This window comes from Lutra lutra, chromosome 10 (genome assembly GCF_902655055.1).
Source record: "Lutra lutra chromosome 10, mLutLut1.2, whole genome shotgun sequence".
Classification (NCBI taxonomy): domain Eukaryota; kingdom Metazoa; phylum Chordata; class Mammalia; order Carnivora; family Mustelidae; genus Lutra; species Lutra lutra.
Genome location: NC_062287.1, coordinates 56,428,506 through 56,441,407, shown reverse-complemented (window position 1 = coordinate 56,441,407; position 12,902 = coordinate 56,428,506). Strand labels below are relative to the sequence as shown.

General features: G+C 37.2%; 1 protein-coding gene across 5 annotated transcripts in view; it reads right to left on the bottom strand.

Annotated features, from left to right (window-relative positions):
- RAB6A (RAB6A, member RAS oncogene family) overlaps positions 1–12,902 on the bottom strand; it is a 129,237-nt gene that overhangs the window by 22,592 nt on the left and 93,743 nt on the right. For 3 of the 5 annotated variants that reach the window (XM_047691427.1, XM_047691423.1, XM_047691425.1), the window contains 3 exons: positions 7,527–7,580; positions 5,830–5,935; positions 3,909–4,020 (listed from right to left, as the gene is read on the bottom strand). In XM_047691427.1, the coding sequence (XP_047547383.1) occupies positions 3,909–4,020; positions 5,830–5,935; positions 7,527–7,580 (272 nt within the window). Of the gene's footprint in view, positions 1–3,908; positions 4,021–5,829; positions 5,936–6,001; positions 6,108–7,526; positions 7,581–12,902 lie in introns of all 5 variants that reach the window. The other 2 variants (XM_047691424.1, XM_047691426.1) reach the window with 1 other exon arrangement.

Below are 12,902 nucleotides of genomic sequence, written 5' to 3'. Positions count from 1 at the left end.
ATCATTATGTATGTATATCCATTACATGAGTGTATCTTGACAGTTTCATCTTCAAAATATATCTGAACTTGACCACTGATTACCACATAAGCTGCCACTATCCTGGTCCAAGTCATCATCATTTCTTGCTTGGATTACAGTCTGGATTACCCTCCTTACTTCTACTCTTACGTATTTTCAACAAGCAAACACTGATCTGTGAAAAGTTACTCTTCTACTCAAATCCTCCAATCTCATTTAGAGTCTTTGCCCCACTTGATCTGGCCTTTATGATCTTTTTTTTTTTTTTTTTTAAACCTCATCACCTCCTACACTTTCCATCATTCACTTTACCACCTATATAGGGCTCCAAACTGTTCATCAAAAAAAATGAAGTATATTCCCAACTCAGGGATTTTGCATTTTCTGGGCCACGAGCTTAGAAACTTTTCCTCCTCTAGATATCTGCATAGTGACTCCCTTTCTTCCTTAGTACTCAAAAGGCATCAGTCATCTTCTCAATGAAGTTTTCCATTGCTCTCCTATTTAATATTTCAAACTCACACTTGGCATTTCAAATTTCTTTTTTCTGATTTATTTTTTATTCTTAACATGTATCATTATAGAAAGTACTATGTATTTTTAAAATTATTATTATTATTATTATTTACTTATTTATTGTCTGGTTCATTCTCTGAAATAAAAGTTCCTTGGAGGGGCGCCTGGGTGGCTCAGTGGGTTAAAGCCTCTGCCTTCAGCTCAGGTCACGATCTTAGGGTCCTGGGATCGAGCCCCGCATCAGGCTCTCTGCTCAGCGGGGAGCCTGCTTCCCTCTCTCTCTCTCTCTCTCTCTACATGCTTCTCTGCCTGCTTGTGATCTCTATCAAATAAATAAATAAAATAAAATAAAAAAGTTCCTTGGAGACTGTCTTTTTTTGTTCACCATTCTATCCTAGAGTAGCATCCTCTGAAACATAAATGATACTCAATAAATACTTCTGAATGATTATTTAAGTGAATGATTATCCTACACATAAATGATTCCAGACAGAAATTCTTCCTAGTTTTAGAACTAGTAGTCACCCTGATAAAATGACTGAAGGTTAGCTACAGCAATGGTCCCAACTATGGTTTGATTTTGTCAGAATCACCTAGGAAGACTCATTATAGATTCAAGGGTCCCACACTGAACTAACTGAATTACAGCATCTAGAGAGAGGATTTAAAACCCTAAAATGGGGGCGCCTGGGTGGCTCAGTGGGTTAAAGCCTCTGCCTTCAGCTCGGGTCATGATCTCAGCGTCCTGGGATCGAGCCCCACATCGGGCTCTCTGCTCAGCAGGGAGCCTGCTCCACCCCCCCCCTTTCTCTCTGCCTGTCTCTCTGCCTACTTGTGATCTCTCTCTGTCAAATAAATAAGTAAAATCTTTTTTTTTTTTTAAGATTTTATTTATTTGTCAGAGAGAGAGAGAAAGAGAGAGAGAGATCACAAGTAGGCCAAGAGGCAGGCAGAGGGAGAAGCAGGTTCCCTGCCGAGCAAGGAGCCCGATGTGGGACTCGATCCCCGGACGCTGGGATCATGACCTGAGCCGAAGGCAGCCACTTAACCAACTGAGCCACCCAGGCGTCCCAATAAATAAAATCTTTAAAGAAAAAATAAAAATAAAAAAATAAAACCCTAAAATGTTTAAAGTTGACCATGGTCCTTCACAGCCAGAATCTTAAAAGAGGGTCTAAGAAGCCATATTTACCAACTGATTCTCAGGTTTAGAACATTTGGGAATCAATGGCTACAAAGGATAGAAAGTACTACACAATGGGGTGCTTATATTGAAACGCTGAAACAGATATACTCTGGTATTTCCTCCAAGTTTTTACCAAAATAATATAATTCTCAATGTGATAAAGACATTTAACTTTGAATCATTTTTATTAAAACATTCTCTCCTGATTACAAAGTAACTTTTTAGAAGACCAATCATTAACAGTAAAGTCCTCCATAATCCCAATCCCTTCCCAAAGATGTAGAGTGAGTTAAATTCCATGTATGCTTATGCAGATTTGTTCTAAGCAAAAGAATATATAAACATATCTACCATCTTATTTTTTGTAACAAAAAGGATATCATGCTACACATGATAGCATGTGTGACTGAGCCACTCAGGCACCCCGAGTCAATGAATATTTTAAATTCTGATACTGTTGAACTGTTTCATCCCTGAATTATATTAGTTACAGGGTGTCTGGGTGGCTCAGTCAGGTAAGTATCTGCCCTTGGCTCAGGTCATGATCCTCAGGTCTTGGGATGGAGCCCCATGTCAGGCTCCCTGCTCAGTGGGGAGTCTGCTTCTCCTTCTCCCTCTGCTCTCCACCCCCTTTCACTTGTGCTCTTGCTCTCTCTCAAATACCTAAATAAAATCTTTCTAAAAAATTTATTTGTTATATTTTCAGTACATGAGAGTTCTTGTTTATTTAGATTCTTGAAATACTGTTCATTATCAATCTTCTGAATAACAACTGATCTAACAGGTGAATATGATCTTTGTATTTATATATTCAGACTTAACCAAGCTTTCTCTTTATGGCTTTAGGATTTCATGCCATGCTTATAAAGAGCCACCCACCTACTACCAAAAAATTTTTCTTCTAATGCTTTTTTAAACAAACATTTAAATCTTTTATTCATTTTAAAATTAAAGGGTGATGGTCTGGCAAAAATTGCTGAAAAACACAGTAATTCCAAACCAATGGACAAATATTATCTTGAAGAAAAAAATCACTTTAAGTATAATTTAGGTAAGTTTCTAGCATTGTGTACTCAACTGAAATATTACACAATAAAACAGATGCTATATGCATCCTTTTAGATAACTCTGGCTATTATAACAGGAAACAACTCACATATACAATTTTCCTACTTAAAAATGAAAGTACCAGGGACTCTCTACCAGAAGAATATATACCTACATGATCTACAAATTCTCACAGTGGAGATAAATAAAATAGTGAAAACTTATGATGCCAACTGATGTCCAAATAATTATTTTCATAAAGGAAAGATGCTCATATTCTGAGTTTACTTTTAAATCAAGAAAGACTTTTTTGTCATTCTACTGCCAATTCCAAATGAGGTACCATGGGAAAAAATGGGCTTAACATTTCCACAAGCCTTTGAACATACTGGATTTTCTTTGCAACATTTTAATTAATAGTACAAGTTCAGTACCCGAATTTCAATATCCAACTCATGAATAAAGAAACAGCAAATAGTAAAAGCTTCTACCATTAAGTAAAATGGTCAAGACTATTTAAACCAGAAAAAATATCCAGTAGATTACTTAGGATGCTGAAGGCAGATATTCAAGCCATGGGTTCTACAGTGAATGTTAATTTTGCATCCTGTGACTTGAATATGGCTTTGCTCATTTGACTAAGGTATCACAATCAAGCTATTCAGTTCAAATACACAGTCTGGTTCAACCATACAATTTAAGAAAAGAAAAACTACACCACTGAATTATAATGAATATTTATAAGACTACCAAAAGAGTGTGCATTTAATCATTATGAATAATTTTTAAAGATAGGATTTGCTCTTAAAACATTTTGTTCTTTAACAGAACACTGCTCAGGTTTATGAGGCCTAAAAAATGCAAAACAGTTACCAGCTTCATGTGTAAATAATCTTTTTTCCCCCCATGTGCACAAAAGCTATTTACACATGGGCTTCCACAAAACAAAAAAACTCATTTTCCTTTGAGGACTGAGGTTAATGTTTACATTTATATTTCAGTTTCTTACACTGAAGAAAAGTAGGGTATAAACTTAAGAATTAAACATGTTTCCTTTCAAAACAATTCTTCAGTAATAAAAATAAGCTGATTAATGAAGAAATCAAACATCTAATACACACACAAAATCACTCTATACCTCTTGTCAGCAAGATCTGTTTTATTTCCTACTAGCATGATGATAACATCACTTCCTCGTTCTGTTCTGACATCATCAATCCATTTTGTAGTTTGCTGGAATGAGTTAACATCTGGTATAGGAGGGTGGACAAAGAGATTAGTGTTACTGCAAAGCCTCCCCAAGTGATAAACCAAAACCAAACAAACAAAAAAAAACCCCCAAAAGTTGGGGAGGTGGTGGCACATTAGGACCCACTTTTAATGTGCCTGCAATATAACTCCATTTTATCTGAGTACAACTGTCAGTGATATAAACAAATAAGAAGACTAAAGTCCTCAAGGTTCCTTTTATAGTATTTTAAAACTTTTGAACATGATCAATGAGTGTAATGTACCAGATGTAAGGGGGTTGGGGGGAAATTTTTAAAATGTTAAGGACAGCTATGGCAGATAATATGGTGTCACATTGCCACAATGGTTTTTTGATTACTTACACATACCCAGCATGACAAAGAAAGCATCTCCAAAAGTAGGTCAGCCAATAAATCCCAACACATCCAGAAAATTTATGAAGCCTTTAAACAGCTTTCAACACCACTCTGTTTGCATTGCTTATTCAGTTTGTGATCACTTTAACTTGAAGTTCATTAGTTTAATGCATCAGAATCACTTGTAACAAAATCCGTTTTTCCTAGCACTAGATTCTAAGTAGAATACTTCAGTATTTTTTACAGCAGCTTCAGAGAACAGTTTACTAATATTTTAACCACATGTGCACAATTTTTAAAGAAAAATACATAAGGTCTCAATTGCTTTGGTTAAAGTAAGCACAAACATTTTAAAGCTGCAAAACTTGTCAATGCACAATAATGAACATACACTTTTTTAAACAAGTAGCAACCCAAAGTAAAGCTTCAAGAAAAGAAAGCTTGCATATAGCCCCTAATCCACCTTCAAAAAAGGTCTCTGAATGCAAACTTATAATTCTGCCATTGCAATTAAGTAGATATCACTTCTGGTTGAGCTAATCTGAAAAAATGTACAGTAAGAATATCACTAGCTCAAACCAATAGTTTATGTAAGATTCTTTTTAAAATAAGTTTAAGATGTAACATTATTCTAGTTTTCCTACAAATTATGGACCACTATGTGGAGTGATGGCTTAATATTGCCTAATATCTATAATAAACCAATTTACAAAGACAATTTTAATCAGAGAGCACTTTCCTGTCAGTCACCATATTCTGTGGAAAATTTATAGGCACTTAAAATGCCAAAGGCATTACTCAGTCTTCAGGGAAAAGAAAAAGGATCATTACTTGTTTTAATCTCCTATTTAAAATTTCTTGTTGGAGAGAAATTAAAGTGCAATTTGTTAGCAATAAAGTCAGTCACAGAATCCAGATATGATTCAAATGAAAATGATTACTAGAAAACTGCACATTATTATGTTTTCTCTGCCTTCCTCTATAGAGAAGATGGCTGGAAGCGGAAAGCAGAGAAAAGTTGGCTAGCAGCAGCTTTTAATAGCCTCAATAGAAAGCCTTGGAGGATCTGAAAAATTTTGGCAAGAGGCTTAAATGCAAATTATTTTATTTTAGAGAAACCTGAGATAAAGTTAAATGAAAAAGGTGACATTCTTCCAACCATAATTATGGTGTGACTTAGGGATAACAGGATACTGAGAGAGCCTGGGAGAAGATTCATAATCAGATCTAAAGGAAAATTTCCAGGCCAAAAAAATCTGGCAGAGTGGAAATAAAGAAAGTTGGTACAAACATCAAAGCAAATATTTCTGACCTAGCTGGTATATGATAAGGTTTACTATGACAAAACTCATTTTTACATGCTAGTATAGAAAACAAGCACAAGACAAGAACATGCATGCAGCTAGGCTAAAGGTTGAAAGATTAGAAATGCATTAATTCCCCCCCACTCACTTGTGATATCATAAACAACAACTGCCACAGTGGAGTCACGAATGTAGCTAGGAATCAAGCTCCTGAACCGCTCTTGACCTGCTGTGTCCCATAATTGCAATCGTACCTAACAACAAAATCAGTCAAACAAGCAAGAAAAATAAGAAAGGTCAACCCGTTGCAAAATACCTACTTGTGATATCGTAAACTACTACGGCTGCAGCAGAATCACGGATGTAACTGGGAATGAGGCTACGGAAACGTTCCTGACCCGCAGTATCCCACAGCTGCAGCCTGATCTGTGGATGGGAAAAAATAAATAAAAAAAAAAAAAAAAACCAAACTCATACTAAAAAGAAAAAAGAAATAATGTTTTTAAAAGGGGGAAGGTGGGAAGAAGGTAAAAAGCAGACTCATGCAAAAGGTTGCAGGGATGTGAGGAATGAAAATAACACAAAACTCCTTTTTCAAAAGGGAGGAGTATTAAAAATTTGCTCGCTCTGAAGGTACGTGACTTAAATACGGCAATGTGAAAGATATCACAGAATCAGAAATACAGCTTTTTTAAAACTCCCTATAATGTCTCTTTGAATCTTATGCCTTCCAGATAGCAAAAAGTAGACTGTTGATGTTCAAATAGTGAGCATAAAACAGAAAAACGAAGGTAAATGCCAATGAGCAGCCCTGGCTATCAGAGTAAAGGAATGAATGCCTCTCTGAAAGCCTCTCTGAAGCTAGAATGTGTCTCTTTTCTACTGGATCCAGAACACTTTGAAATTGGGTCTCTGACTACTGTGCTAATGTTTCTCCTATATATTTCTTCCCAGAACATTGTATATAACCTAAGAAAACAGACAAGTATCTTTTTGCAACTCTCTATAAAAATTTCTTTGCATTCTTACTTTATCATATCTACATTTAAGGAAGAAAAGCCTAAAAACAAGCATTCAGTTATTTTACCATTATAAACAATTTCTAAGCTTTGAAAATTTAAGAAATTACATGCTGTATATTAAACCATAAAAGAGAATATCCAAAAGAAAAACTTTCACACACTAATAGGAAACAGCGTTAGAGATACAATAATGTTTTTTGGGCATAGTTCCCAAAATACTACATTTAAAATAGTCACTGTTTAATTGATAGGAATCTCTTCCAGGGACAGTGGGCTAGAGTACAGAATTTATACTATGTGTAAAGGGAGCATTCCAAAAGACAGGTATCTAAATCCAACAAATAAATACACATTACCTCTATCTATTCACTATCACTTCAGTATACATCACATTCTGACAAATAAAATTCTGAAATTCACAAATTATGTGAAATTCAAATGAAATACTTTTGAATGCCTCAAGAGTAGCACTCAAAAAGTCTTTAGCAGCTCTAAAGTCTTTATGAAAATACACTTTTCATTATCGCAAAGCTGTTTGTTATCATTTTTCCAAATCGGAATGACAAATTTTATTTAGCAGGCCTAGGGCATTCAGTATTTTCCAAACAACTTGACTTTCTCTCCTCTTTGGATTTCACTTGGAGATTAGGTCAAAATGCTAAGTACTACCACTCTGTTAATAATAGTTTTTCTCAAAGCCTGTAAACTAACTTTCTCAACTTTGCTAAGAACTTATTATAGTGATAATCATCGATTAAAGCTTTGATCATCGTTTTGTACCCTGGAGTGTTGCAGAAAATTGCACACTGAAAGCATTACTCACTGTTCGATCCTCCAAGTACATTGTTTTTGATAAAAAGTCAATACCAATTGTTGCCTGTAAAACAGAATAAAACAAAGAAGTTAAAAACTAAAATAAAAATTACAATAGTTTTGGGGCGCCTGGGTGGCTCAGGGGGTTAAAGCCTCTGCCTTCGGCTCGGGTCATGATCCCAGGGTCCTGGGATCAAGCCCCGAGTCGGGCTCTCTGCTCGGCAGGGAGCCTGCTTAGCTTCCTCTCTCTCTCTGCCTGCCTCTCTGCCTACTTGCGACCTCTATCAAATAAATAAAAAAAATCTTAAAAAAAAAAAAAAATCACAATAGTTTTGGGGTACCTGGGTGGTTCAGGGGGTTAAAGCCTCTGCCTTCAGCTCGGGTCATGATCCCAGGTTTCTGGGATCAAAGCCCTGCATTGCATGGGGCTCTCTGCTCAGCGAGGAGCCTGCTCCCCCCAACCCCCCGCCTGCCTCTCTGCCTACTTGTGATCTCTGTCAAATAAAAAAAAAAATTTTTAATAGTTTAGGGGGCGCCTGGGTGGCTCAGTCAGTTAAGTGTCTGCCTTTGGTTCAAGTCACAATCCCATTGGATGGAGCCCTGTGTGGGACTCCCTGCTGAGTCTGCTTCTCCCTATACCCCTCCCCCCACTCATGTGTGCTCTCTCAAATAAATAAATAAAATTTTAAAAAATAATAATAGTTTAATGGCAGTTTAGGGTTCAAAGGGTAATTATTATTGTAGGAGAAATAATGAATAAACACGTCATAGCCAAGTACAAATGAACAAAATTTTCAGTGATAATGGTTCCCATCAACTAAGCACATGTGCTGGAGAATTCTTTTAGGCCTTTTACACCATCATCACTAATCCTTATACATCTCTCCAAAGCAGCTACTGCCATCCCTATTTTTTATCATTCTAACAATACTGGGGTTCAGAGAAGTTAGAAAACTTGTCTAGGGGAACAAAGCTTCTGCTGTGGAGTTGGGAATAAAAGTCCAGCTCTTTCCAATATATAATGATTATTTTATATATATATTTGTTATTTGTTATTTTATATATTTATATACTTTATATTATAGTTTATATATTATTTATTATATATATATATTGAAGTTGTGATAAAATACACATAATGAAATTAACCATCTTAACCGTTTTTTTAAAATGCTATTTTTAAGATTTTGACAGAGACACACCAAGAGAGGGAACACAAGCAGAGGGAGTGGGAGAGGGAGAAGCAGGCTTCCCACCAAGCAGGGAGCCCGATGCAGGGCTTGATGCTGGACCCCAGGATCATAACCTGAGCTGAAGGCAGACACCCAACGACTGAGCCACCCAGGTGCCCCTAAAATGCTATTTTTTGAGAGTAGTTTTAGGTTCATAGCAAAACTAAAAGATGCAGAGAATTCCCATATACTCCTTTACCCCCACATATGAATAACACTCCCTATCATCAACATCCCCAGCCAAAGTGGTACATTTGTTACAGCTGATGAACCTATACTGACACTGATATGTTTTTTAAGATAGATTTTATTTTTAAATTGTGGTAAAACATTTATCATAAAATATGATATTTGGGGGCACTGTGTGCCTCCGTTGGTTAGGTGGCTGACTTCAGCTCAGGTCAGGATCCCAGGGTCCTAGGATCGAGCCCCGCCTTGGGCTCCCTGCTTTGTGGGGTCTCTGCTTCTCTCTCTCTCTACCCCTTTCCCCAGCTCATGTGCTCACTCTCTCTCTCAAATAAACTCTTTAAAAATAAAATGAAACGTAACCATGTTAAGTGTACAATTTAATGGCACTGATTATATCCACGATGATGTATAACTGTCAATACTATTTTTTTTATTTTTTTTAAAAGATTTTATTTATTTGACAGAGAGATCACAAGTAGATGGAGAGGCAGGCAGAGAGAGAGAGAGAGAGAGAGGGAAGCAGGCTCCCTGCTGAGCAGAGAGCCCGATGCGGGACTCGATCCCAGGACCCTGAGATCATGACCTGAGCCGAAGGCAGCGGCTTAACCCACTGAGCCACCCAGGCGCCCTGTCAATACTATTTTTAAAGCTTTTTTATGACTTCAAAAACTGTACCCAATAAGCAATAACTTATCACAATGTATGGATATCCGACAATTTCTTTTTCCATTCATCTATTAATGGACATTTAGGTTGTGTCCACCTTTTGGCTGCTGTGAGTTCCTATATTCAGTTCCTCAGTATATACTGAACAGTGGAATTGCTAGGCCATATGATAATTCTATTTAAACTCTGTGAGAAAATGCCACACTGGCTTCCACAGCAGCTGCACCACTTTAAGTTTCCAAAAGCAATGCATGAAGGTTCCAATTTTTCCACATTCTTGCCAGAATTTGATGTTTTCTTTTTTTTGTAATACTTGTCTTTAGCAGGTAGGAAATGGAATCTCTTTGTGATTCTGATTTGCAATTCTCTAATGACTAATAATGTTAAGCATCTTTTCATGTGCTAACTGGCCATTTGTACAACCTCTGTGAAGAACTATTCAAGTCCTATGCATTTTTAAACCGAGTTTGTCATTTTGTTATTGATATGCAATTCTTTATAGATCCTAGATGTTAAATCCTTCTCCCATATGTAATTTTCAAGTATTTCCTCCCACTCTGTAGGCTGAGCCTGGTGCTTTTATTGAAAATCACTTGTATGGCATCTGCGTGGCTCGGTCTGTTGAATGTCCGACTCTTGATTTAGGCTTGGGTCATAATCTCAGGGTCCTGGGATCTAGCCCCACATTGCACTTCACACTCAATGGGGAGTCTGCTTGAGTTTCTCTTTCTCCCTGTGTCCCTCCATGCTTTGTGCACAAGCTCATGCTCACACAGTCTCTAAAATAAATAAAGTCTTTTTTTTTTTAGATTTTATTTATTTATTTGACAGACAAAAATCACAAGTAGGCAGAGAGGCAGAGAGAGAGGAGGAAGCAGGCTCTCAGTGGAGCAGAGAGCCCGATGTGGGCCTCGATCCCAGGACCCTGGGATAATGACCTGAGCCGAATGCAGAGGCCTTAACCCACTAAGCCACCCAGGCACCCCTAAAATAAATGAATCTTTAAAAAAAAAAAGAAAAGAAAATCAGTTCTCAATAGGCATGTGGATTTACTTATGAATTCCCAATTCTATTTTACTGGTCTATGTGTCTATCATTGTTCTGATTACTGTACCTTTGTAATAAATTCTGAAATCAGGAGTATGAGTCCTCCTACCTATTTTTTTTTTTTTTTTAAGATTTCATTTATCTGTCAGAGAGAGAGCAAGCATGAGCAGGGGCGGAGGGGTGGGAGGAGCACGCTCACCGCTGAACAGGGAGCCCAATGACTGGCTCGATTCCAGGACCCTGGGTTCATGACCTGAACTGAAGGCAGATACGAAACCGACTGAGCCACCCAAGAGCCCCACTTTTCTTTTTCAAGATTGTTTTGGCTTTTGGAATTTAGAATCGGCTATTTCTACACAAATGGCAGTAGAAATCTGATAGGGACTGCATTAAATCCATAGATTACTTTCAGTAGTTAGTATCAACATCTTAACAATATTAATTCTTCTAATCCCTTTGCCTAGAATGTCCCTCCATTTATTTAGGTCTTTAATTTTTTTTGAGTGTTTTATAGATTTCAGTTATACGCAGACTTTTATTAAGAAAGCAAGCAAGGGGAGCGCCTGGGTGGCTCAGTGGGTTAAAGCCTCTGCCTCAGGTCATGATCCCAGGATCCTGGGATCAAGCAGCACGCGCCCGCCCCACCCCCAATCCGATTCTCTGCTCAGCGGGGAGTCTGCTTCATCTCTCTGCCTACCTCTGATCTCTGTCTGTCAAATAAATAAAATCTTAAGGAAAAAAAAAAAACAAGTAAGCGAGCAAGCAAGGGGCGCCTGAGTAGCTCAGATGGTTAAACATCTGCCTTTGGCTCAGGTCATGATTCCAAGGTCCTGGGATCAAGACCCACACTGGGTTCCCTGCTCAGTGGGGAGCCTGCTTCCCTCTCTTCTTCTACTGCTCCCCCACTGCTTGTGTTCTCTGTCAAATAAAAATCTAAAAAAAGAAAGAAAAAAACCAAGCAACCTAGCTTTCCCCTTTATCCTAAACTATGGGACTATGTATTTCAATTACATTTCTATATATAGGTCTTAAATACACATAACCTAGGTATGAATTCCATCTTACAACATCCAGTCTGAAAATGTATATCCCGTTCTGCTATAGGCTGGGATAATGGGTTCATAAACTTGAATTACTGTGCAAAAGCATCTAACTGACAAACCTGTGGAATGCACAGGAATAGTATAGGACTATATTTAACAAATCTCACCCACAGAACCTCATTTAATCAGTCAAGATGGCAGAGGCAGCTAATTTTCTACAGAAATATCCATCGTTCCCTTTCTTACTAAAACAATCATTGATTTAAATCCATACTCTAAAAAATAAATAAATAAATAAATAAATAAATAAATAAATCCATACTTTTCCCACTAAAAAGACTACATTTTCCAACCTTCTTTGAGCTTTAAATAAATGGGGTTGACTCAGTTGAGGTGCACTCTTGGTTTTTCTCCTTTCCTTTTTCTTGCCTGGATATGGGATACCATGGACAGAACTCCAAGAACCATTCAATAACATGAGGCAACCTCCATATGGAAGTCATGTATTAGATCTGGTTAAACAAAGTCAGAAGTCCCAATGACTATGGAGCTGCCACAAAGGTCTGAACTACTCTACTTACAGACTTCTTTTATATGGGAAAAAACCATTCTCAAGTCACTTACTAATGTTATCTTGTGCTCGTTATAAACAGCCCAAAATAATTTTTAATAGCTACAAACAGAAATATGCCTTGTCAGATCTCACAGCCATCACATATAAATGTTTTCAAAATTAGTACAAAATAAGATTTTATGTATAATAATCCCCTCCCTTCCACTGTACTATCCTAGTTTTGGAACATAATTTATACACCAAACTCATAAAGATTAAAATTAAACTGAAGGGGCGCCTGGGTGGTTCAGCGGGTTAAAGCCTCTGCTTTTGGCTCAGGTCATTATCCCAGGGTCCTGGGATCTAGTCCCACATCAGGTTCTCTGCTCAGCAGCGAGCCTGCTCCCCACCCCCCAACCACCTGCCTGTCTCTCTGCCTACTTGTGATCTCTGTCAAATAAATAAATAAGATCTTTAAAAAGTAAAAAAAATTTTAAAAATTTAAAAAAATAAAATTAATCTGAAAAACATAGCCTGTATCTGCTTTTTTCAGTTAATTTTATTCTAAGCAGAACTACTATGGCAAAAAAGTTAATCACCCAAAAGAATTAAGCCAACAGCAGGAAAAACAGAAAGAATGGATGCAAAACTAAACA